Here is a 27552-nt window from a genome sequence, read left to right on the forward strand (position 1 = left end):
TACATATTTGCTGAGGTAGGAATATCGCAAAATTATGATCAATGCCTCATTCGAGAGAAGACAACCTCCCGCGTAATGACATCGGCCAAGATTTAAATTTGACATGTATGATAGACATTTTTGCGTTCTAAAAGTCTTAATCCTATTAACTTCCAGAGTAGTGAGAGCGGCTTTATTGCAATGCCATGTCATACTGGCCAGCTTGAACGGCAATAGCTCAGATACACACATGAAAACATGAAATTACCCCGGGAATCGGTAGAACATCGCTCAGAGAAGCACAAAAGCAACATAACATTCAAAATGGGTGAATCTTTCCTTTAAGCTGGAGACCATCGTGTTTCTGACCTGTAAAGCTTCTTGGATGTTCCCGTTGTAATCAATGATTTCAGTGGCTCCTTGGTCACCTTTCTGCCCAGGGGGTCCCTGCGTGTGTTTAACATTGAGATGTTAATTAAAATCCAAATTCAATATAATTAAACACCAATACAATATTTTAAAGGCATAGTTTACTCAAAACAATCTTTAGTATTTAGTTCATTTGTCCACCATTAATACAATCCCCAAAACTATTTGCATGTCAAAAAACAGATCATCACAGTTTTGAAGGTGCTCTATTTGGAGATGTATTTTATTTTTAGTATTGTATCATAATTTGTTCATATGTGGCTTATTTGAACAAAATACAAAACATATTGTTTTGAGTGAACTATCCCTTTACATTAGAAATTTGGCTGCTCTGAACCCCCCCCCCAAACAAGGAAATTCACATGAGCAACACGAGGCCTAAATTCATGCACTACCAACATTTTCCAGTACACAGCTTTTACCTACTTACAGTAGCTGTAATTATGCTTTTGACAATAGGCCTATATAGTTATCAGGTGCCTGCCTAATTACTGTATTTTCTTTAGGATAACACCAGGATGCATCTTAGGTTGACAGAGGTAATAATTTAATAACAAAATGATTATTTTAATGTATTTGATCTCCTCAACTTAATGAAATTCATGTCAGAGGATTTGCATGGTGGAGTTCAGCATTATATTTCCCCACAGTTTGTTTATTTTCATTGCATAGTTCAAACAAGTTTGTGCCCATGGATTTAAGTCTGCAGTAATAGAAACAGATGACAAATCATCTTTTGGTACTCTTTATCGAAACATTGACACCTCTGATAGTTAAATCAGTCAGAGCAGGATATGGGTATAGTATATAATGTAATACAAGTACAATATCAATAGTGCCACTAGTGCAACACTCCCCTCTGGTGGATACTAGGCTTTTAGTACAAAGTTTCATTGACAATGCACAAGGGGGAAGAGCAACTCAAAAAGTACATTGTTCATTGTTTTTGTATGCAATGTTGTGTGTAATAGAAATGTTCTCAATATGACATATGAGGATGAACAATGTCCTCTAGTGTTTATTGAGTATTCAGTGCCCTACTAGTAACAAGTGCAACAAGTGTAACTTTACTGATATATTATGTTGTTGTTTTTTTATATTCTGTTGAGTGCACTCACCCATGGTCCCATAGAGCCCAGGTCTCCCTTGTCTCCTGTCTCTCCCTGAGTTAGTAAGAAAAGGCTGTAAGATGTAGGAACATGCATGGAGTACAGTAATTTATCACAAACAGACCTACAGTGACTTAAAACAGAGTAGAATAATACATAATCCATTTGCTGACAATGCCATTTGTTTTATTTTCCCCATGAACATTTACTCATTGGGAATGTGCAGTGTGCGCTTTGTAATTGTTCTCAAGAGTGATTCCTCAATATATCAGTGTTGGCTAATCATCAGCCATAGTGGAACTGTAGATATGTCATAAAAAATACAAATAATCAGGTGTCATGCACTGACCTTTGAACCTCTAGGGCCTGGGTTCCCTGCCTCTCCTGGCCCCCCCTGCAGGAGAGGTAGACAGACAAGGAGCATCAGGAGAGTAGTAAATCACCACATGACCCCTCAGTATGAGCAAACACTTTTGATTGTAAGACAGGGCCATACTACAAATAGGCATTTGTATGACTAAGCATCTTACAAGCTCTGACTTAAAACATTTTCCAGTCCACATAAGAGAGGAATATCATATTAAACCAAAGGTGGCACGGAAGGGTAACCATACATGTATTGTTGATGAATTGTTTTATGTTTGCTTCATCAAATCTAACGGCCTTTTGGCATAAAAAGAAATCCAATCAAAATGTTTTTCTTTGAACTCCAGTCCCTGCAAATGGAGGGTTTAGGCTTGTGACTCTACACATTTTGGACGACATTTCTACTTAATTGTTTCAGATTATGTTTCAGATTATTTTGTGCCCAATAGAAATTAATGGTAGATAACGTATTGTGTCATTTTGGAGTTGTTTGTAATTGTTTCTAAACATTGATGATTATGGATAATCCTGAATAAAATGTGGAAAACTGAGTGAGAAAGTTACAGAAGCACATATATCATACAAAAAATGCTAACCTACCCTGTTATTGTAATGGTGAGAGGTTAACATGTCTTGGGTGTAGTCATTGCATGCTGTGAATATAGGACCAAATACTACTAATACACATACAGTAAAATGGTGGGCCTATGGTGGAACTGTAGTCCCAACACCTAAAATGGTGGGACTATGTTCAAAAAGTGCTGTAATTTCTAAACGGTTCAACCTCAAAGTATAATTTCAATTCGAAAGTGCTTGAGTACAGAATCAAAACAACAAAACAGCGAGTGGTCGCATCGGCGCTTCGCTCCCGCAGCTAGTATAACTTTTTACATTTCATTATATTTCATTATAGCACAACGGTTTGATTTGTCTAATCTTAGCAATTTCTTCTCAGCTAGCTACATAGCCGTCTTTGTATCAAAGATAATTGCGTAATTATCGTATTTCGCCGTCCTAACGTAGTCTTCACTAGCCAGCTAGCTAACGTCCACTGATTAGCTTCCCCTGGAAAACTATTACACTCAACTGAACGACTTGATTAGTGTAGTGTTAGCTAGCTACATAGCTGTCTTTGCTGTCTTCGTATCTTCGTTCCAAGATAATTGTGTTGTTTAGGTTTAGAGTGTGTAGTCTTAGAGTGATTATCTTAATTTACCGAGGTTAGCTAGCCAGCTATTTGTCGTCCTTAACGTAGGAGACTCTGCTAGCTAGCCAACAGCTAGCCAACGCTAGCCAACGTCTTCTGAATAGAACTCAACAACCCGGTCGCATTCACAGGTAGTATCACATTTTCATTTCATTTCATTACAGTACAACGGTTTGATTTGTTTGATCGTAGCTAGCTACTTAGCTAGCTACATAGCCGTCTTTGTATCAAAGATAATTGTGTAGTCTAGAGCGATTTTCTAGGTTAGCTAGCCAGCTATTGTCGTTCTTTTAACGCAACGTAACGTAAACAACACTACTAGCTAGCCAGCTAGCCCCCGAATAGCAGCACTGTAGAAACTATTACACTCAACAGAACGACTTGATTAGTGTAGTGTCAACAACGCACCCACTGCCAGCTAGCCTACTTCAGCAGTACTGTATCATTTTAATCATTTTAGTCAATAAGATTCTTGCTACGTAGCTTAACTTTCTGAACATTCGAGACGTGTAGTCCACTTGTCATTCCAATCTCCTTTGCATTAGCGTAGCCTCTTCTGTAGCCTGTCAACTATGTGTCTGTTTATCCCTGTTCTCTCCTCTCTGCACAGACCATACAAACGCTCCACACCGCGTGGCCGCGGCCACCCTAATCTGGTGGTCCCAGCGCGCACGACCCACGTGGAGTTCCAGGTCTCCGGTAGCCTCTGGAACTGCCGATCTGCGGTCAACAAGGCAGAGTTCATCTCAGCCTATGCCTCCCTCCAGTCCCTCGACTTCTTGGCACTAACGGAAACATGGATCACCACAGACAACACTGCTACTCCTACTGCTCTCTCTTCGTCCGCCCACGTGTTCTCGCACACCCCGAGAGCTTCTGGTCAGCGGGGTGGTGGCACCGGGATCCTCATCTCTCCCAAGTGGTCATTCTCTCTTTCTCCCCTTACCCATCTGTCTATCGCCTCCTTTGAATTTCATGCTGTCACAGTTACCAGCCCTTTCAAGCTTAACATCCTTATCATTTATCGCCCTCCAGGTTCCCTCGGAGAGTTCATCAATGAGCTTGATGCCTTGATAAGCTCCTTTCCTGAGGACGGCTCACCTCTCACAGTTCTGGGCGACTTTAACCTCCCCACGTCTACCTTTGACTCATTCCTCTCTGCCTCCTTCTTTCCACTCCTCTCCTCTTTTGACCTCACCCTCTCACCTTCCCCCCCTACTCACAAGGCAGGCAATACGCTCCACCTCATCTTTACTAGATGCTGTTCTTCCACTAACCTCATTGCAACTCCCCTCCAAGTCTCCGACCACTACCTTGTATCCTTTTCCCTCTCGCTCTCATCCAACACCTCCCACACTGCCCCTACTCGGATGGTATCGCGCCGTCCCAACCTTCGCTCTCTCTCCCCCGCTACTCTCTCCTCTTCCATCCTATCATCTCTTCCCTCCGCTCAAACCTTCTCCAACCTATCTCCTGATTCTGCCTCCTCAACCCTCCTCTCCTCCCTCTTTGCATCCTTTGACTCTCTATGTCCCCTATCCTCCAGGCCGGCTCGGTCCTCCCCTCCCGCTCCGTGGCTCGATGACTCATTGCGAGCTCACAGAACAGGCCTCCGGGCAGCCGAGTGGAAATGGAGGAAAACTCGCCTCCCTGCGGAACTGGCATCCTTTCTCTCCCTCCTCTCTACATTTTCCTCCTCTGTCTCTGCTGCTAAAGCCACTTTCTACCACGCTAAATTCCAAGCATCTGCCTCTAACCCTAGGAAGCTCTTTGCCAACTTCTCCTCCCTCCTGAATCCTCCTCCCCCTTCCCCCCCTCCTCCCTCTCTGCAGACGACTTCGTCAACCATTTTGAAAAGAAGGTCGACGACATCCGATCCTCGTTTGCTAAGTCAAACGACACCGCTGGTTCTGCTCACACTGCCCTACCCTGTGCTCTGACCTCTTTCTCCCCTCTCTCTCCAGATGAAATCTCGCGTCTTGTGACGGCCGGCCGCCCAACAACCTGCCCGCTTGACCCTATCCCCTCCTCTCTTCTCCAGACCATTTCCGGAGACCTTCTCCCTTACCTCACCTCGCTCATCAACTCATCACTGACCGCTGGCTACGTCCCTTCCGTCTTCAAGAGAGCGAGAGTTGCACCCCTTCTGAAAAAACCTACACTCGATCCCTCCGATGTCAACAATTACAGACCAGTATCCCTTCTTTCTTTTCTCTCCAAAACTCTTGAACGTGCCGTCCTTGGCCAGCTCTCCCGCTATCTCTTTCTGAATGACCTTCTTGATCCAAATCAGTCAGGTTTCAAGACTAGTCATTCAACTGAGACTGCTCTCCTCTGTATCACGGAGGCGCTCCGCACTGCTAAAGCTAACTCTCTCTCCTCTGCTCTCATCCTTCTAGATCTATCGGCTGCCTTCGATACTGTGAACCATCAGATCCTCCTCTCCACCCTCTCCGAGTTGGGCATCTCCGGCGCGGCCCACGCTTGGATTGCGTCCTACCTGACAGGTCGCTCCTACCAGGTGGCGTGGCGAGAATCTGTCTCCTCACCACGCGCTCTCACCACTGGTGTCCCCCAGGGCTCTGTTCTAGGCCCTCTCCTATTCTCGCTATACACCAAGTCACTTGGCTCTGTCATAACCTCACATGGTCTCTCCTATCATTGCTATGCAGACGACACACAACTAATCTTCTCCTTTCCCCCTTCTGATGACCAGGTGGCGAATCGCATCTCTGCATGTCTGGCAGACATATCAGTGTGGATGACGGATCACCACCTGGATGACGGATCAACTCCATTGTGTCCTCCTCCCAGAGCGCTAAGAACCTTGGTGTGATCCTGGACAACACCCTGTCGTTCTCAACCAACATCAAGGCGGTGGCCCGTTCCTGTAGGTTCATGCTCTACAACATCCGCAGAGTACGACCCTGCCTCACACAGGAAGCGGCGCAGGTCCTAATCCAGGCACTTGTCATCTCCCGTCTGGATTACTGCAACTCGCTGTTGGCTGGGCTCCCTGCCTGTGCCATTAAACCCCTTCAACTCATCCAGAACGCCGCAGCCCGTCTGGTGTTCAACCTTCCCAAGTTCTCTCACGTCACCCCGCTCCTCCGTTCTCTCCACTGGCTTCCAATTGAAGCTCGCATCCGCTACAAGACCATGGTGCTTGCCTACGGAGCTGTGAGGGGAACGGCACCTCAGTACCTCCAGGCTCTGATCAGGCCCTACACCCAAACAAGGGCACTGCGTTCATCCACCTCTGGCCTGCTCGCCTCCCTACCACTGAGGAAGTACAGCTCCCGCTCAGCCCAGTCAAAACTGTTCGCTGCTCTGGCCCCCCAATGGTGGAACAAACTCCCTCACGACGCCAGGACAGCGGAGTCAATCACCACCTTCCAGAGACACCTGAAACCCCACCTCTTTAAGGAATACCTAGGATAGGATAAGTATCCCCCCCCCTTTAAGATTTAGATGCACTATTGTAAAGTGACTGTTCCAAATCAAATCAAATCAAATTTTATTTGTCACATACACATGGTTAGCAGATGTTAATGCGAGTGTAGCGAAATGCTTGTGCTTCTAGTTCCGACAATGCAGTGATAACCAACAAGTAATCTAACTAACAATTCCAAAACTACTGTCTTATACACAGTGTAAGGGGATAAGGAACATGTACATAAGGATATATGAATGAGTGATGGTACAGAGCAGCATAGGCAAGATACAGTAGATGGTATCGAGTACAGTATATACATATGAGATGAGTGTGTAGACAAAGTAAACAAAGTGGCATAGTTAAAGTGGCTAGTGATACATGTGTTACATAAGGATGCAGTCGATGATGTAGAGTACAGTATATACATATGCATATGAGATGAATAATGTAGGGTAAGTAACATTATATAAGGTAGCATAGTTTAAAGTGGCTAGTGATATATTTACATCATTTCCCATCAATTCCCATTATTAAAATGGCTGGAGTTGGGTCAGTGTCAATGACAGTGTGTTGGCAGCAGCCACTCAGTGTTAGTGGTGGCTGTTTAACAGTCTGATGGCCTTGAGATAGAAGCTGTTTTTCAGTCTCTCGGTCCCAGCTTTGATGCACCTGTACTGACCTCACCTTCTGGATGATAGCGGGGTGAATAGGCAGTGGTTCGGGTTGATGGTTGATGTCCTTGATGATCTTTATGGCCTTCCTGTAACAACGGGTGGTGTAGGTGTCCTGGAGGGCAGGTAGTTTGCCCCCGGTGATGAGTTGTGCAGTCCTCACTACCCTCTGGAGAGCCTTACGGTTGAGGGCGGAGCAGTTGCCGTACCAGGCGGTGATACAGCCCGCCAGGATGCTCTCGATTGTGCATCTGTAGAAGTTTGTGAGTGCTTTTGGTGACAAGCCGAATTTCTTCAGCCTCCTGAGGTTGAATAGGCGCTGCTGCGCCTTCTTCACGACGCTGTCAGTGTGAATGGACCAATTCAGTTTGTCTGTGATGTGTATGCCGAGGAACTTAAAACTAGCTACCCTCTCCACTACTGTTTCATCGATGTGGATAGGGGGGTGTTCCCTCTGCTGTTTCCTGAAGTCCACAATCATCTCCTTAGTTTTGTTGACGTTGAGTGTGAGGTTATTTTCCTGACACCACACTCCGAGGGCCCTCACCTCCTCCCTGTAGGCTGTCTCGTCGTTGTTGGTAATCAAGCCTACCACTGTTGTGTCGTCCGCAAACTTGATGATTGAGTTGGAGGCGTGCGTGGCCACGCAGTCGTGGGTGAACAGGGAGTACAGGAGAGGGCTCAGAACGCACCCTTGTGGGGCCCCGTGTTGAGGATCAGCGGGGAGGAGATGTTGTTGCCTACCCTCACCACCTGGGGGCGGCCCGTCAGGAAGTCCAGTACCCAGTTGCACAGGGCGGGGTCGAGACCCAGGGTCTCGAGCTTGATGACGAGCTTGGAGGGTACTATGGTGTTGAATGCCGAGCTGTAGTCGATGAACAGCATTCTCACATAGGTATTCCTCTTGTCCAGGTGGGTTAGGGCAGTGTGCAGTGTGGTTGAGATTGCATCGTCTGTGGACCTATTTGGGCGGTAAGCAAATTGGAGTGGGTCTAGGGTGTCAGGTAGGGTGGAGGTGATATGGTCCTTGACTAGTCTCTCAAAGCACTTCATGATGACGGAAGTGAGTGCTACGGGGCGGTAGTCGTTTAGCTCAGTTACCTTAGCTGTCTTGGGAACAGGAACAATGGTGGCCCTCTTGAAGCATGTGGGAACAGCAGACTGGTATAGGGATTGATTGAATATGTCCGTAAACACACCGGCCAGCTGGTCTGCGCATGCTCTGAGGGCGCGGCTGGGGATGCCGTCTGGGCCTGCAGCCTTGCGAGGGTTAACACGTTTAAATGTCTTACTCACCTCGGCTGCAGTGAAGGAGAGACCGCATGTTTCCGTTGCAGGCCGTGTCAGTGGCACTGTATTGTCCTCAAAGCGGGCAAAAAAGTTATTTAGTCTGCCTGGGAGCAAGACATCCTGGTCCGTGACTGGGCTGGATTTCATCTTGTAGTCCGTGATTGACTGTAGACCCTGCCACATGCCTCTTGTGTCTGAGCCATTGAATTGAGATTCCACTTTGTCTCTGTACTGACGCTTAGCTTGTTTAATAGCCTTACGGAGGGAATAGCTGCACTGTTTGTATTCAGTCATGTTGCCAGACACCTTGCCCTGATTAAAAGCAGTGGTTCGCGCTTTCAGTTTCACGCGAATGCTGCCATCAATCCACGGTTTCTGGATGTCATAAGGTGAATGCACCAATTTGTAAGTCGCTCTGGATAAGAGCGTCTGCTAAATGACTTAAATGTAAATGTAAATATGTCACTGTCCCAATATAAGCCAATATTCTGAATGCATACAAAGCAGAACCACTGTAGTACTTGTGGTACTTACTTGATCAATGTGTAATATAAGGAAGGCCTCTAACGTTGATCAAAGATTGTAAAAACCTTAATTTACTGACTCTTTCTAGTTTATCAGAACCTTCCTAGTCTTCTGTGAAGTAAAGGCTTGCTTCACCTTACATGTTTGGAAACATAAAAGCCACTAGAGAGCATCAAATGCTGTACCAATGATCGAAAAGGTAGAGCTTAGAATGTTAGATAAAGAACATGCACTTGCTTGAATCTCTTGCTCAAATCACATCACTGAATGGTCTCTCTCTCTCTCGTGTCCCAGGCCAGCCCCCCCAACACTAACCTTTTGACCGGCCTGTCCAGGCTCGCCCCCGCTCTCCCTTGCCTGGTGGGCCAAGTTCCCCTCGCTCGCCCTACAGACAGAAGAGAAGAAAGACACTTTCAGGGACTGGGGCCTGGAGGACTCTCTCTCTGACCCTTTTTTACCCATGGATGGAATGCCCATCTCATCATTAGATGAACGCACTTGTCTGAGAGGTCAACCAAACTGGAGGGTTGGCCAATCTTCAGGTTTCAGGATTCCATGTGTAAAAATGTATGTTGAGTCAAGCAACATACTGTATCTCCTACTACAGTGGTTCCCAACCTTTTTCGGTTACTGTACCACCAACTGAATTAAAGTAACTCCGGATAGCCTGAATGCAACTGAATGCAACTATTTCTCAGTTGCCTTAACAAGAGCCTGTCAGCCTGAGTATGCATGTGCCGAGCCTTTCGCCAAATGAAATTCTTGGGGTAGAGTAACTCTGCAAGATCACGGTCGCATGGGCTGTAGTCCGTGAAAAAAAAACATTCATGGGGTTGATTTGTCCTGGTTTCCATTCGTGCCATTGAGTAGGTTTTAACATTCAGTCTCTCTAGCATGGGTATAGGCCTAGTCAATGACACTCATATCATACCCACATTGCACGAACCTGGCGCACATATCATTAGCTTTGCGCTCAAAATCTATTTCAGTAGTACAGTTAAGCCAGAGTAACTGCCTCAAATGAGTCCTTTTGGAAGTTTTTCTTGGTAAGGCCTTTTGTTAGGACTCCTAAAGTTTACTAAGTTATAAATGACCACAACAATGACAGTGATAGATGTGACTGTCATTTTATTTACCTTGTCACAGCATTCTCGGATAACCCTCTTTTAATAACCCACACTCACCCATCTGTTTGTGTTAGCCATCCACTCACACACTACTGTATATGCAAGGCATACATGGTTTATGACCCATATTTGACTGTTATTGATCCAATTGAAACGTACCTTGGTTCCCGGTAGTCCTGGGAGCCCTGGTTCTCCCTGAGGTCCTAAGAATCCAGGCTCACCCTGTAATCAGGAAGGAGATAAGAGATGTGTCATAAAATAGCTAATTTACTCTGTTATTATTTTTTATTTCAACAAAGAAGATTTTGTAAAGGGTTGAGTAAATGAGGTACACAGGTACTCATGGGTGCACACACACACATGCACTCCTCTCGCAATTCAATTCAAGGGCAGTCTAAGCAAGCCCTAACTTACGTGTATTTAGCTTAACTGTATATACTGTACAGTTGAAGTCGGAAGTTTACATAATGGAGTAATTAAAATGAGTTTTTCAACCATTCCACACATTTTTTGTTAACAAACTATAGCTTTGGCAAGTCGGATAGGACATCTACTTTGTGAATGACACAAGTCATTCTATAGCTTTAACTGACGGATTTTGATGGGATATATGTTAATATGTTACTTACAGTTGAAGTCAGAAGTTTACATACACCTTAGCCAAATACAAATACATCATTTTGCGTACCATGATGGGCTGTGTCTCAATCCACCGCATCCACGACAAGCAGACTTGTCGGCCTTCTGCATCTGAAGTGGAATGTGGCTGAACTACATCGGTGTTTGTCAGACCATGAGACATCTTCTCACAAAAACGTCTCTAGCGTCCGAATGGTTTGGTCTACAAACTATTATGACCACTCTGGAAAGGGGGAGATTCTCACTTTCCGTTTAGCTCTAGTCTGAAGGTAACTAGTTTGAAAGGTAACCCATATAAACGAATGAAAGTATGGAGGTTCTGTAGTTTTGTACCAACAAAACTTTCTTATCTCCTGCAGTGAGGGAAAACAGTATGATCCCCTGCTGATTTTGCCCACTGACAAATAAATTATCAGTCTATAATTTTAATGGTAGGTTTATTTGAACAGTGAGAGACAGAATAACAACAAAAAAATCCAGAAAAACTTGTGTCAAAAATGTATTTGCATTTTAATGAGGGAAATAAGTATTTGACCCCCTCTCAATCAGAAAGATTTCTGGCTCCCAGGTGTCTTTTATACAGGTAACGAGCTGAGATTAGGAGCATACTCTTAAAGCAAGTGCTCCTAATCTCAGTTTGTTACCTGTATAAAAGACACCTGTCCACAGAAGCAATCAATCAATCAGATTCCAAACTCTCCACCATGGCCAAGACCAAAGAGCTCTCCAATGATGTCAGGGACAAGATTGTAGACCTACACAAGGCTGGAATGGGCTACAAGACCATCTCCAAGCAGCTTGGTGAGAAGGTGACAACAGTTGGTGCGATCATTCACAAATGGAAGAAACACAGAAGAACTGTCAATCTCCCTCGGCCTGGGGCTCCATGAAAGATCTCACCTTGTGGAGTTGCAATGATCATGAGAACTTGTTAAGTTTATGTCTCAGTTGTTGAATCTTATGTTCATACAAATATTTACACAAGTTAAGTTTGATGAAAATAAACCCAGTCGACAGTGAGAGGACGTTTCTTTTTTTTGCTGAGTTTATAACATTGATAGATTCCACAAGCATTCAGCCCTTTAAAAAAAAAGTAAAACCAGGGTTATATAAAGTGGAAAGGATTTTTACAAGGCCAACAGGTTACAAGCATACCAAAGTGGTACAAGCAAACAAACCAAAACAGCAACAAACATTATCACACACCTGTTTTAGCATTCCTTGCATTCACACGTTTTAGCTCAGTAATACAATCATTTGTTCTGAGTGTACAATGCTGTGAATTGTGTTCATCATGGCAGATTTGAGCATTGAGTATACCGTATCTAAACCTGTGTTTGTTTCAAGGCATTAACCCCCCCTCTCACACACTTTTTTCTCTCTAATTTTGTGATATCCAATTGCGATCTTGTCTCATCGCTGCAACTCCCCAACGGGCTCGGCGTCCTCTGCAACAAACCACACTTCTTAACAACCGCCCGCCTTACCGGAAGCTAGCTGCACCAATGTTTCGGAGGAAACACCATTCAACTGACGACCCGAAGTCAGCCTACAGGCGCCCGGCCTGCGACAAGGAGTCGCTAGAGCGTGATGAGCCAAGTAAAGCCCCCCCGGCCAAACCCACCCCTAACACGGTTGATGCCGGGTCAATTGTGTGCCGCCCTATGGGACTCCCGGTCATGGCCGGTTGTGACACAGCCTGGGATAGAACCCAGGTCTGTAGTGATGCCTCAAGCACAGCAATGCAGTGCCTTTGACCGCTGCACTGAAGTGAATATTAAGTACTCTTTTGCCCAACATATCGTCATTATAATCCTTGAATAATGCATTACAGATACTCTTTCAGATGATGTGTGACTGAACAAAGTGAAATGTCGGTGACTAATCATTCAGTGGTATGCCTGATTGCAGCAATGCCAGAGTTGTATTTATCAATCAGCACTGCTTTTCAGCTGGCCAACACATAAATTACAAATCTGATTGTACTGTATGTTCCATTCTAATTTTAGCAATAATTTCCATTTCACCCTTGACCACTGAATCATGAACAATGACAAATCTGTATAGGCTTAGATTTACACCACATTGTCCCCTTACTTGTACCTCATGTTGGAGCCCACAGCATCCAACTGCGATGTGCTGCATATAATTTATCTAAATGTATGACCTAGCTGTATGTTAGTAGGTGGGAAGTCAAGGGACAGGGAAGACAGGGAATTCTTAGGGATGAGGACAACAGAATGTACCTTAATCCCGGGAAGTCCAGGCAGCCCTGGAAGTCCTGGCTCTCCCTACACAGGAAAAATGTGACGTTATAGCCGAGTTGAGCCTCTGTCCTGGGGCCTTCAACAGCAGTCTCTACCCTCTCTATCATTGGGTCCCATACAGCTCTCCAGTGAGCTGGGCCCTGATGAAGATTACAACTTGCACTTGAGTTGTGTACCAGTATTACATGCAATCATCATTAGTTAGGGCCACTGTGGTGCTGTTTATGTTGACTAATAAAGTTAAGAGGTCTATAAAGGCTTCAAAGGGATGTAATTCAGTATGTTTGGATTGTTTTCTACTGAGATTTTCAATGTCATTCCCAAGTGAAGAATTCTGAACTTGCATACAATGCAGAAAATGATGGAAACTCAATTGGGTTTGAGTGAACTATGTAAAATGCACATAAATTATTATGTGAATAATTGAATGCTCTATTTAAGACTTACATTTATGGTATATGAGAATATATATTTTGCACTGCTCACAATGATCAAGCGTAATAGCATTCAGAACTCAGCGAGAGGCCTGTAAATTACAATTGAGTCTCCTGAAAGCATTATAAATGTAATGAATAAAAGTTGCTCATCTGGAAATCCTACTTCACAAGCTCCACTGACTATCACCCAAATGAATTATTTAATCGAGACCAACAGTTCCCTAATAGGCAACTGGAAGAGAAATTAAACTTTGTAAGAAAGCGTATTAAAGGAAATAAATAGAACAACTGTGAGCTGCCATAAAACCTTCATAAAAATCTGACTGTGTAGGGCAGGACATATTTTGCAGCACAGCAGGAAAGGGCTGCTTGAGAGGATAAAGAAAAGGGGAATTAATGGGGTGTGGCTCTCGGGAGTAAATGGTGTAATTCAATGGGATTCTGATGCAGTCTTGACAGCAGCTCTGGCTGTGCCTAGCAAGTGGTTATGTCGTTGCAAGAAAAGAGAGGTCAGACAAAAGTATGGGGCTTGCTTTTTGTCAGGATCCGGTGCTTTACTCTGTACTCTGAATACCGGCCACAATCAATTTGTGCAGATACAGTAGTGGATTTCCAGACTGTCCTTTCAGAAGTGTGTTTTATTAGCATAGTAGGCTGTCCCAGGTGGATGGTTTCACTTGATTTAGAAATGGTAAATCTGATTGCATGCGATGGATGACCGCTCAGCCAGGTTTGTCAGCAGAACTGAACAGGTCATGGGGCCAAGGGACTGCACATTTCCAAATCAAGTGTCAATTCCTTCCATCAGAGACGCTGCTGGGAAAATCCAACACACTCCTGAATGTGCTATATGAAAATCCACTATCTGCAATTGATGGAATATACCAGTCTCTGTATCAAAACCCATACTTCTAACTGGAATGCCATGTTATGGGAGTGGCTTACCAGCTATATGTCTAGAACAGGGATGGGCAACTTAGATTTTTGGTGCAGGCGTTAATCCTGGTGATTTAAAAGCTAATGTTGTAATGGTGTATTTATGTTTTATCACATTCTTAATATCAATCTGAGAAATGTAACAAGTATTCCTCTCGTGAGGATTTTGAAACACGGGAAACATGCCATGGGATTTTAGTGCAGGCTAGTTTTACCTTTGATCCCCCACGTCCTGACTCTCCTGGTTCACCCTGTAATACAAATCAAATGTTATTTGTCACATACACATGGTTAGTTAATGCGAGTGTAGCGAAATGCTTGTGCTTCTAGTTACGACAATGCACAAATATCCAACGAGTAGGAGGGCAGAAGGAGGGCTCACTTTTAACCATTAAGGTAAGCATTTTTTGGGGGGGATTTTTTTATTTCACCTTTATTTAACCAGGTAGGCTAGTTGAGAACAAGTTCTCATTTGCAACTGCGACCTGGCCAAGATAAAGCATAGCAGTGTGAACAGACAACACAGAGTTACACATGGAGTAAACAATTAACAAGTCAATAACACAGTAGAAAAAAAGGAGAGTCTATATACATTGTGTGCAAAAGGCATGAGGAGGTAGGCGAATAATTACAATTTTGCAGATTAATACTGGAGTGATAAATGATCAGATGGTCATGTACAGGTAGAGATATTGGTGTGCAAAAGAGCAGAAAAGTAAATAAATAAAAACAGTATGGGGATGAGGTAAGTGAAAATGGGTGGGCTATTTACCAATAGACTATGTACAGCTGCAGCGATCGGTTAGCTGCTCAGATAGCAGATGTTTGAAGTTGGTGAGGGAGATAAAAGTCTCCAACTTCAGCGATTTTTGCAATTCGTTCCAGTCACAGGCAGCAGAGTACTGGAACGAAAGGCGGCCAAATGAGGTGTTGGCTTTAGGGATGATCAGTGAGATACACATGCTGGAGCGCGTGCTACGGATGGGTGTTGCCATCGTGACCAGTGAACTGAGATAAGGCGGAGCTTTACCTAGCATGGACTTGGAGCCACTGGGTCTGGCGACGAATATGTAGCGAGGGCCAGCCGACTAGAGCATACAAGTCGCAGTGGTGGGTGGTATAAGGTGCTTTAGTGACAAAACGGATGGCACTGTGATAAACTGCATCCAGTTTGCTGAGTAGAGTGTTGGAAGCAATTTTGGAGATCACATCGCCGAAGTCGAGGATCGGTAGGATAGTCAGTTTTACGAGGGTAAGTTTGGCGGCGTGAGTGAAGGAGGCTTTGTTGCGGAATAGAAAGCCGACTCTTGATTTGATTTTCGATTGGAGATGTTTGATATGAGTCTGGAAGGAGAGTTTACAGTCTAGCCAGACACCTAGGTACTTATAGATGTCCACATATTCAAGGTCGGAACCATCCAGGGTGGTGATGCTAGTCGGGCATGCGGGTGCAGGCAGCGAACGGTTGAAAAGCATGCATTTGGTTTTACTAGCGTTTAAGAGCAGTTGGAGGTCACGGAAGGAGTGTTGTATGGCATTGAAGCTTGTTTGGAGGTTAGATAGCACAGTGTCCAAGGACGGGCCGGAAGTATATAGAATGGTGTCGTCTGCGTAGAGGTGGATCAGGGAATCGCCCGCAGCAAGAGAAACATCATTGATATATACAGAGAAAAGAGTCGGCCCGAGAATTGAACCATGTGGCACCCCCGTAGAGACTGCCAGAGGACCGGACAGCATGCCCTCCGATTTGATACACTGAACTCTGTCTGCAAAGTAATTGGTGAACCAGGCAAGGAAGTCATCCAAAAAACCAAGGGTACTGAGTCTGCCGATAAGAATATGGTGATTGACAGAGTTGAAAGCCTTGTCAAGGTCGATGAAGACGGCTGCACAGTACTGTCTTTTATCGATGGCGGTTATGATATCGTTTAGTACCTTGAGTGTGGCTGAGGTGCACCCGTGACCGGCTCGGAAACCAGATTGCACAGCGGACAAGGTACGGTGGGATTCGAGATGGTCAGTGATCTGTTTGTTGACTTGGCTTTCGAAGACCTTAGGCAGGGCAGGATGGATATAGGTCTGTAACAGTTTGGGTCCAGGGTGTATCCCCCTTTGAAGAGGGGGATGACTGCGGCAGCTTTCCAATCCTTGGGGATCTCAGAGGGGTTGCGACAATGGCGGCGGATAGTTTCAGAAATAGAGGGTCCACATTGTCAAGCCCAGCTGATTTGTACGGGTCCAGGTTTTGCAGCTCTTTCAGAACATCTGCTATATGGATTTGGGTAAAGGAGAACCTGGAGAGGCTTGGGCGAGTATCTGCGGGGGGGCGGAGCTGTTGGCCGAGGTTGGAGTAGCCAGGCGGAAGGCATGGCCAGCCGTTGAGAAATGCTTGTTGAAGTTTTCGATAATCATGGATTTATCGGTGGTGACCATGTTACCTAGCCTCAGTGCAGTGGGCAGCTGGGAGGAGGTGCTCTTGTTCTCCATGGACTTCACAGTGTCCCAGAACTTTTTGGAGTTGGAGCTACAGGATGCAAACTTCTGCCTGAAGAAGCTGGCCTTAGCTTTCCTGACTGACTGCGTGTATTGGTTCCTGACTTCCCTGAACAGTTGCATATCGCATATTGCTGGTCGAGGGCTGTTCTTAGTTCTGCATTTTTTGAACGGAGCATGCTTATCTAAAATGGTGAGGAAATTACTTTTAAAGAATGACCAGGCATCCTCAACTGACGGGATGAGGTCAATGTCCTTCCAGGATACCCGGGCCAGGTCGATTAGAAAGGCCTGCTCACAGAAGTGTTTTAGGGAGCGTTTGACAGTGTTGAGGGGTGGTCGTTTGACTGCGGCTCCGTAGCGGATACAGGCAATGAGGCAGTGATCGCTGAGATCCTGGTTGAAGACAGCGGAGGTGTATTTGGGGGGCCAGTTGGTCAGGATGATGTCTATGAGGGTGCCCTTGTTTACAGAGTTAGGGTTGTACCTGGTGGGTTCCTTGATGATTTGTGTGAGATTGAGGGCATCTAGCTTAGATTGTAGGACTGCCGGGGTGTTAAGCATATCCCAGTTTAGGTCACCTAACAGAACAAACTCTGAAGCTAGATGGGGGGCGATCAATTCACAAATGGTGTCCAGGGCACAGCTGGGAGCTGAGGGGGGTCGGTAGCAGGTGGCAACAGTGAGAGACTTATTTCTGGAGAGAGTAATTTTCAAAATTAGTAGTTTGAACTGTTTGGGTATGGACCTGGAAAGTATGACATTACTTTGCAGGCTATCTCTGCAGTAGACTGCAACTCCTCCCCCTTTCGCAGTTCTATCTTGACGAAAGATGTTATAGTTGGGTATGGAAATCTCAGAATTTTTGGTGGCCTTCCTGAGCCAGGATTCAGACACGGCAAGGACATCAGGGTTAGCAGAGTGTGCTAAAGCAGTGAGTAAAACAAACTTAGGGAGGAGGCTTCTGATGTTGACATACATGAAACCATTGCTTTTTCGATCACAGAAGTCAACAAATGAGGGTGCCTGGGGACATGCAGGGCCTGGTTTTACCTCCACAGAGAAGGAGTAGTATGAGGGTGCGGCTAAAGGCTATCAAAACTGGTCGCCTAGAGCGTTGGGGACAGAGAATAAGAGGAGCAGGTTCCTGGGCATGGTAGAATATATTCAGGGCATAATGCGCAGACAGGGGTATGGTGGGGTGCGGGTACAGCGGAGGTAAGCCCAGGCACTGGGTGATGATGAGAGAGGTTGTATCTCTGGACATGCTGGTTGTAATGGGTGAGGTCACCGCATGTGTGGGAGGTGGGTCAAAGGAGGTATCAGGGGTATGAAGAGGGGAACTAGGGGCTCCATTGTGAACTAAAACAATGATAACTAACCTGAACAACAGTATACAAGGCATATTGACATTTGAGAGTGACATACAGCAAGGCATACAGTAATCACAGGTGTTAAATTGGGAGAACTAGCTAAAACAGTGGGTGAGACAACAACAGCTAATCAGCTAGCACAACAACAGCAGGTAAAATGGCGTTGACTAGGCAACGGGGCCGACAGATAAAACATAAACAAGCAGAATGGAGTACCGTGATTAATGGACAGTCCAGCATGCATCAGCTATGTAGCCAAGTGATCAGTGTCCAGGGGGCAGCGGTGGATGGGGCAGGGAAGCTGGACTGGCGAGTGTTATCCAGGTAAAAAAAACTAACAATGACTAAATAGCTTGTAGCTAGTTAGCTGGTTAGCTTCTGGAGGTTCTTGAGTGTGTTCTAAAAATAAAAAATAATAGCGATTCCGTATCACATTGGGTGAGGCAGGTTACCGGAAGGTATAAACAAATAAAAAATCGAAAAGAGATAGAAAGTAAATATGGGTCCAGTGAGTGTTTGGGACGCGGCGATTCAGACGGTTAGCAGGCCTGTGCTAACAAGCTAACAGTTAGTAGGCCGGGGCTAAACAAGGTAGCAGTTAGCGGACCGGGGCTAAACAAGCTAGCAGTTAGCAGGCCGAATTAGCAAGCAAGGAGATAGCAAGGGCTAGAGAGTTAGCCTTTGGGGGACGTCGCGATGGGGTGAGTCTGTTTATTCCTCTTCATGCGGTGACATCGATAGACCGGTCGTGGGTCCGGATATTGTAGCCCAGGAGTATGCTACGGTGGTAGCACAGGGGCTCTGGCCGGGCTAGCTTCAAGCTAAGTGGGTGGAAACGCTAGCCAGGAGTAATCATCCGGGGTTGCGGTTAGCTCGATAGCTAGTTGTGAAGATCCAGCTGAAAAATGTTCCGTTTGCGGTGGGAATCCGGGGATAAAAAAATTAATGGGTCCGTTATGCTCTGGTTAGAGTCGCGTTGTTCGAACTGGCGAGAGCTTTCCGAGCTAAAGGTTAGCTGATGGTTAGCTGGCTAGCTTCAGTTGAGGGGTTTCGGATTCGAAGTAAATATAAATACTTTAGGAAAAATAGCTACATTGGGTGAGGCGGGTTGCAGGAGAGTATTTAGAAGATGAGGTTTAGCAAAATGTTTTAAAAGATATGCTGAAGAAAAATATGTTTAAAAAAAATGTAACGAAAAAAACAAACAATATATACAAGGGACACGACACGACAGGACGTCTTACTGCTACGCCATCTTGGATCATTAATAACGATGAATGAAATTATTTCCTTGGTTCTTACCTAAATATGCCTTTTGGGTAGTGAAATTCTATTTTAAAGGAAGATTTTCACCCTATTAATTGACGTTTGGACCCATTTTTTTTCCTTCCAATTTTCGCCTAAATTGACATACCCAAATCTAACTGCCTGTCGCTCAGGACTTGAAGCAAGGATATGCATATTCTTGATACCATTTGAAAGGAAACACTTTGAAGTTTGTGGAAATGTGAAATGAATTATAGGACAATATAACACATTAGATCAGGAAAAAGATAATACAAAGAAATCATCTTTGAAATGCAAGAGAAAGGCCACGCTGTATTTTTCCAGCTTAGGCACAATGTAGATTTTGGCCACTAGATGGCAGCTGTGTATGTGCAAAGTCTTTTTGTTTCACTGATCCAATTAACTATTGTATTTCTGCTCATAATGTTGTATCAAGACTGCCCAAATGCGCCTAATTGGTTTATTAATACATTTTCAAGTTCATAACTGTGCACTCTCCTCAAGCAATAGCATGGTATTAGTTCACTGAAATAGCTACTGTAAATTGGACAGTGCGGTTAGATGAACAAGAATTTAAGCTTTCTGCCTGTGGGCTGGGAATTTTTTTTTACTTAAAACATCATGCTAATCACATTAGCGCACGTTAGCTTAACTGTCCTGTGGGAGACACACTAATCCAGTAGAGATTAAAACAAGAGTTCAGATCACATTACAGGTTTGACCTTAAACCTAAGGGACAAATGAAAATGAATCCCCAATCACTTTAAATAAGTTAAAATTATCTCTCCCAAAGCATCAAATACAATAGAGCTTTAAAATGATGGTGAAAACTTGGGGTTAAGTGTGTTAAAATCTTCCTATAAATTGGACAACCATGAAATGCCGAAATGAGAAAACAAATAACTTATTTTATTGAAAACACACTGGTATTGGAGTTTTTAAAGGTAGACTCAGCGAGATGATGTTGCAACGAACAGCACCACAGATGTTTAGATGAGAACTATGCAAGACTTTGCTCCCACTCAGTCACACAGAGTATCTGAGCATGTGCACTGGTGCGCTTCATGCTGCCACAACGTGATACCTACGAGACCAAAACAGTGGTGAGGTTTAACCTTTCGTTTTAACGCTCTTAGTTGTAATTAACCCAGTGTTTACTTTGTGTATTCAATGTCATCTCGCTGAGTCTACCTTTAACATAGTTTAGTTTAAGCATAGATGTACAATATGTGTGATCCAACTGGTAAAAGTAGTGTTTATTTTATCCGAATTTACACAAATAATATCTGAAGGACATAAAAGGCACTCTATTCATGGAACCTACTATTTCAGCATTTAACCCATTCTACCTACCTTAATGCCTGCAGCAGAGGAGCCTGCATCACCCTACAAGAGACAAATAATAACAACATGTCTATGTGCAACAACAATAAAGATACTGTAGGAGCAACAACAATACATATATGTCCAATGCGCAAAACTGTTAGGCGGTAGGAGCTCTCTAGCTTTAAACAGGGTTACACTTAAACCCTTTACCTTCTTTAAAATGAGACCAAGTATAATATAATCTGAGGGTAATATCCTTGGCAAAATTCCTAACTCAGCATTTCCAAAACTCTGCCCTGGGGACCCAAGGGGTGTGCGTTTTGGATTTTGCCCTAGCACTACACAGCTGATTCAAATAATCATAGCTTGATGATTGAATCATCTGTGTTGTGCTAAGGCAAAAAACTAAAATGTGCACCATTTGGGGTCCCCAGGATAGAGTTTGGGAAACGCTGATCTAACTGATCTTTAGCAGCTAGGGAGTGGGTGATAACTCACTATTATATGTACTAAACAGAAGCTCAATAATAGATGTTGAGATGACAGGCCAAGAGGAAAAGATCCAGTCCATCTGTAGTAAATGAGTGGAACGGAATGTGATGCTTTAAAATGTGTTTGAAATGGAAACCACAAGGCAAGGGTAAATAAACATAAACAGGCTACAGTACAGTGATGTCACAACTAAAGAACTAGAGTAAATCACCAAGATCCACAAAAAAATCTCACAATAGCAGGCCTTATGTTATCTGAAATTTTGAGCTGCACTGTCACACTGTGGTAGATACCATTGTCATGACTCTTCTGTGGGTCTGCTCTACAGCACACGCTCTCTCGTAGAGCGGGAAGTCTGCTGTTTTATGACAGTAGTAAATACCGAAATTCCTTTCCCCACTCTGCCAACATGAAGGTTGAGAATCCCTTTGTTACCACAGAGAAAGACTTTGATCACTGGTGGGACAAACCACAGACTTTCTGTCGACAACCTATCCAGCAGACGGACAGGCAACCACAGAGAGGGACAACAAAGGCATACACAACAAAGGCATATATGTATATTGAATGTATTTTTGAATTAGCAGTTGTTCATGTTCAAAGTATAAGCATTTCCATGAGTGTAGTGTATGTACGGGGTCCACTCTGACTTTCCCGCTCTTGAGCTGGCCCCACCCCATTCCTTTGTCTACCATGCAGTCAAAAGCCCACTAGGGACTTTTCAGTGTCAGTAACCAATGTATTACTATTGTGTGTGTGTGTGTGTGTGTGTGTGTGTTTGTCATTCTGTGATTGATTAGTTAGTTAGAAAATAATTAAGCCACTTTTTATATTGCTGATTCATGATTTATGTTATGGTTTGTGCAGATATCCAAGGGTTTGCGACATTCAGGAAGGAAACTGATGAGGTAATAATACATTAACTGAAGACTAATCGATAAGATAATAAAATATCTGAAGAGTTATATTCGGGAAATAGAGACTCTATAAACATTTTCCTATGGTGCCCCGACTTCGTAGTTAATTACTATTCCGTGATTAATTTAATAATTACACAGAGAATTGATTTGATAATATAACGGTCTTCACATTTAATGACAGCAAACGCTATGACAACACCCACTCTTCGTTTATGTAATAGGCTGTTGGACTGAAACATTCACAACTCCATTCATTTACAAAAAGATAATCAATTTGTGCCACAGTTCAGACCACCAATAGATCAGCGTTCTACCTCCCCCTTGTGATGGTATGGTGCAATGACAGAATGATGCAATTTACCACCATCTACCACAAATGGTTGTGGCGTAAGAGTGAAACGTTTAATTGAGGAACCACTATGTTTATCATTACTTATTATGGAAACATTCCTGACTTATTATTATGTATGCATATTTCCTGTATAATGTCTTACCATTATTTGTGTATACATATTAAATTTATTTATGCATATTCTTTCTATCTGCATAATTACTTCCTCATTCTATAACTATGTCATTATGTGGTAACTAGTGATTCATTGTAAATGACTTATGTTTTTATTATTTATCTGTTGTAGAAACCACATACACATGTTTACAGATGCTACTTTACATCTCAATACTCTTCAGGCTACCTTGGCAATAAAGTGTTAACAGTGTCAGTGTTAACAGTGTCTGTCTTTTTAAGTGTCTTTCTTCAAATTATCTTGCCTTTGCCAAAGTTTTAGAATCGCTGGCCAACTGTCAGCTAAGCTTTTTTAAGGCACATGAAAGTTCAGATGTTCGAGAAGGCATTTCTGCCCAAAAAACTCCTGTGAAGTGCGACATACACATAGTTTCCTGAAAAGAGTTACGAAACGAGACTACTGTTCAGAAGTCTAGTCAGGAGCCACATAGAGGGACTTTAGAAAAATACAGTTGGCTCAGAACAGGGCAGCACAGCTGGCACGTAAAAGTACACAGAGAGCTTGTTATTGTAAGAATTGTTGACAAACTACTAGCACACATCTTGGACACGTATGCATACCCCACAAGACATGCCACAAGAGGTCTCTTCACAATCCCCAAGTCCAGAACAGACTATGGGAGGCTCACAGTAATACATAAGACCCCACAATTAGATATTAATTAAACCTCTTCCCGCTACTAAAAATGACTCAACACCATCGCGCTTCAAGTCCTGCCTCTTCCATCTTCTCATTGGTTTATAGAAGTATGTACCCATGTGCCATCTTCTCATTGGTAATACCTACGTGTTTGACTGAAAGACGAACGAGGTCAGTGGCGGTAATGCACCGAATTTATGAAAGTGGCTAATTGCAATATTAAGTCAAGAGAAGGAAAAGCCTAGAAGGAGGAGAGATGACTAGAAACAATTCGGTTGACCATTTTATGTGTGGATTAATTGTCAGAGTAGAGGACCGTGTGCATTTCAGGTACAATAACAACTCAATGTTTATATCCCAGGACAAATTAGCTAGCAACAGCAAGCTAGCTAGCAACAGCAAACTAGCTAAATAGGAAAAAAATTCTAGCAAGTGCAAGCTTACTAGTTAAATTGCCATAAATGTTTAATGATTTTCGACCTGTCCCCAAATTAATGTAATTAGCTCAGAGTTTGTTTTGATATTTTAACCTGCGTGTCATGATCGCATTTGGTGTGGGGGGAGAAAAGAAATTCCTGCACAATTGCGCAAGCGGGTAGCCGGTTTGGGTTCCGTGTAATCGGTCTGTGTCAGCCTAGGTAGAATAGTAAGTTTGTAATAATTTATTATTATTACTGCTACTGCTGCTACAACTACTACTACAGCACGAGACTATACACCTGCCACATCAAGTTGATACCTGCTATGCAAGGATTCGTTTTTGCAACCCGTCTGCCAAATTCATCCATGGTCCTCTTCATCAAGCACTCCTTCTCGAGGAAGCTTTCAAATCAGGAAAGCACCAATAATCAATGTCACCAGCAGTTACATAATACCCCTAGATATTTATTGGAAATTTGCATGAAACTCATCATGCAATTAACCACCATGTGAAGTTAATCATAGCCCATAAACTCTTCATGCTTTTCCAGGTCGTGCTGGTATTAGGCTGCAACGTAACTTATTATTAACTCCAAGTTACCTCGGCATGATACATATCAATATTTGAGTATAAAGGCTTTTCCACCGCAATTGTAGTCTAATCTTTTTCAATATATGAACGGATGTTTTAGGTAGGCAATAAACAGGCTAATGTAAAATGTATTTTCCTTTTTTTGGAATAGAAACATCATAATAAATATATTTAATGAAGCTAAAATACCAGAAATAAATGCAAATAATAAAGGCCAGTATCATCTTATTGTCACGCCTTGGTCATTGTATTTTGTGTTTTTGTTATATGTTTGGGTAGGCCAGCGTGTGACATGGGTTTATATGTTGTTTTTCGTATTGGGGTTTGTAGTTTTGGGATCGCGGCTGATTAGGGGTGTTGTTAGGCTTGGCTGCCTAAGGCGATTCTCAATCAGAGTCAGGTGCTTATCGTTGTCTCTGATTGGGAACCGTATTAAGGGAGCCATAGTTTCGCTTTGTATTTCGTGGGTGATTGTTCCTGTCTCTGTGTTGTAGTCACCAGATAGGCTGTAATTAGTTTCACGTTCCGTTCTGTTGTTTTTGTATTTAGTATCAGTTATTTAATGTGCCGCGTTTTCTTTCATTAAAGTCATGAGTAACCAACATGCTGCATTTCGGTCCGACTCTCTTTCTTCAACAGACGAACGCCGTTACACTTATTTTCATAAATGAAAGGGAATAAATAATCTCCAAGGGCAGCAGTCAAATTATTTGTGCACATATTATCATTATAAAGACAGAAAAAATATGCATAATATAAACAAGAGGAAGGAGAATTAAATATATTTTTGGATTGCCTAAAATTGAAAAATACATTGAGATGAAGCCACCCCCTTGTGTGGATTATTTAGCCGATAATTGTCATATTGAAAATAGTACAAACATTTCTGACACACACCTGAACCTATATGTCACGACTTCTGTCAGATGTCTCTCCTTGTTCGGGCAGTGCTTGGCGGTCGACAGTCTTCTAGCCATCACCGATCCATTTTTAATTTTCCATTTGTCTTGTCTTGTTTTCCCACACACCTCTCTCATTATGTGTTGTGTATTTAACCCTCTGTTTCCCTCATGTCTTTGTGTGGTATTGTTTATTCTGTTTCATGTTATGCTCACATGAGTCTTTTGCGCTGGGTTATGTTAACCCGTATTTGTTATTTCGTGTTCACTTTGCCATGTGCTTTTGGTTCGCCTAAATAAAAGGCTCCGTTGGCTACCCAATATCTGCTCTCCTGCACCTGACTCCCTTACAGCCATTTACGCAAACCTGACACTATAGCGTTACCGCATGCGCTTAGATTTACCATTGTGTTAGGTTTGTTATTAAAATAGAGCCCTTAATCGCCAAATTTAAAATGAAAAGATAAAATTTCATGATGACACATCGTTTAAACTTTGAAGAGGCTAATAGAATATAATAATACGTTGTTGTCCATCCAGGAGGGATTTTTCTTTGGCATCACTTTACATTCAAAGGATCACATACAATCTCACATCACACATAGGATTTCTATTTCAACGAGTCGGAGTCGGAGGCGCAGGCTTACCCCGGACCATGCCCTAATCCCAGAGACACGGAAAAGAAAAAGGTGGCATAAAAGAGGCCAACGTTCAGGCACCCTGACAAAACCGAGTCGGCAAGTATATAAATCGCCTCTGCCCTCCATTCTATTGGTGAAAGTACAATCACTGGAGAACAAACTGGACAAGCTCTGTTCGAGACTATCCTATCAACCGGACCTGAAGAACTGTAATATTCTTTGTTTCACTGAGTCGTGGCTAAACAAGGACATGGATAATATACAGTACCAGTCAAAAGTTTGACACAACTACTCATTCAGGTGTTTTTATTTTATTTTATTTTTTAAACTGTTTTCCACATTGTAGAATAATAGTGAAGACATCAAAACTATGAAAAACACATCTGTAATCATGTAGTAACCCTTGGGAGAAGTTTACTACATGATAAACAAATAAAAAAATATTTTATATTTCAGATTCTTCAAAGTAGCCACCCTTTGCCTTGATGACAGCTTTGCACACTCTTGGCATTCTCTTAACCAATTAACCATAACTCTATCCTCCTAATTCCTGTTTCATCCCCACAGTGACCATGATTACATATCCAAATCAGAAGCCATGGATAAGGGGCAACATCCGGATTAAGCTAAAGTTGCCACTTTAAATGAGTGGAACACTAATCCGCTTATAAGAAATCATTCTGCGCCCTTCAACAAACCATCAAAAAAGCAAAACATAATTTCAGGACTAAGATCAAATCCCACTACACCGGCTTTGATGCTAGTCGTATTTTGTGGCAGGGCTAGCAAACTATCATGGATTACAAAGGGAAACCCAGCCTGGAGCTGCCCAGTGACGGAGCTAAATGCCTTTTATGCTCTCTTCGAGGCAAGCAACACTGAACCATGCATGAGAGCACCAGGTCTTCCGGCTGACTGTGTGATCATGCTCTCTGTAGCCGATGTGAGTAAGACCTTTAAACAGGTTAACAGTCACAAGGCTGCAGGGCCAGACGCATAGCCAGGACCCGTACTCACCATATGCGCTGACCAGGTGTCTTCACTGACATTTTCAACCTCTTTCTGACCCGGTCTGTAATACCTAGATATTTCAAGCAGACCAAAAATACCTGTCTAAATGTCAATAGTTCTCACATCTATAGCCATGAAATGCTTTGAAAGGCTGGTCATAGCTCACATTAACACTATCATCCCAGACTGGACACACTCCATACCGCTCCAACAGATCAACAGATGATGCAACTCTCTATTTCTCTCCACACTGCCTCTTGCCATCTGTACAAGAGGAACACCTATGTGAGAATGCTGTTCATTGACTACAGCTAAGCATAGTGCCCTCCAAGCGCATCACTAAGTTAAGGATCCTGGGATTGAACACCTCCCTCTGCAACTGAATCCTGGACTTCTTGACGAGGTAGGCAACAACACATCCGCCATGCTGACCCTCAACACTGGGGCCCCATCAGGAGTGTGTAGCTTAGTCCCCTCATGTACTCCTTGTTCACACACGACTGTGTGGCCGTGC

General features: G+C 43.4%; 1 protein-coding gene across 7 annotated transcripts in view; it reads right to left on the bottom strand.

The window, feature by feature from the left end:
• Nucleotides 1-342: 342 nt before the first annotated feature.
• Nucleotides 343-27552, bottom strand: part of LOC124007953 (collagen alpha-1(XXV) chain) — a 343793-nt gene continuing 316583 nt past the window's right edge. For all 7 annotated transcript variants that reach the window (XM_046318858.1, XM_046318860.1, XM_046318859.1 and 4 more), the window contains 8 exons: nt 20925-20957; nt 14634-14669; nt 13025-13069; nt 10299-10361; nt 9328-9397; nt 1867-1911; nt 1527-1571; nt 343-426 (listed from right to left, as the gene is read on the bottom strand). In XM_046318858.1, the coding sequence (XP_046174814.1) occupies nt 1877-1911; nt 9328-9397; nt 10299-10361; nt 13025-13069; nt 14634-14669; nt 20925-20957 (282 nt within the window). In that variant the 3' untranslated portion in view covers nt 343-426; nt 1527-1571; nt 1867-1876. The remainder of the gene's footprint in view (nt 427-1526; nt 1572-1866; nt 1912-9327; nt 9398-10298; nt 10362-13024; nt 13070-14633; nt 14670-20924; nt 20958-27552) is intronic.

Source organism: Oncorhynchus gorbuscha, linkage group LG21 (genome assembly GCF_021184085.1).
Source record: "Oncorhynchus gorbuscha isolate QuinsamMale2020 ecotype Even-year linkage group LG21, OgorEven_v1.0, whole genome shotgun sequence".
Taxonomy (NCBI): domain Eukaryota; kingdom Metazoa; phylum Chordata; class Actinopteri; order Salmoniformes; family Salmonidae; genus Oncorhynchus; species Oncorhynchus gorbuscha.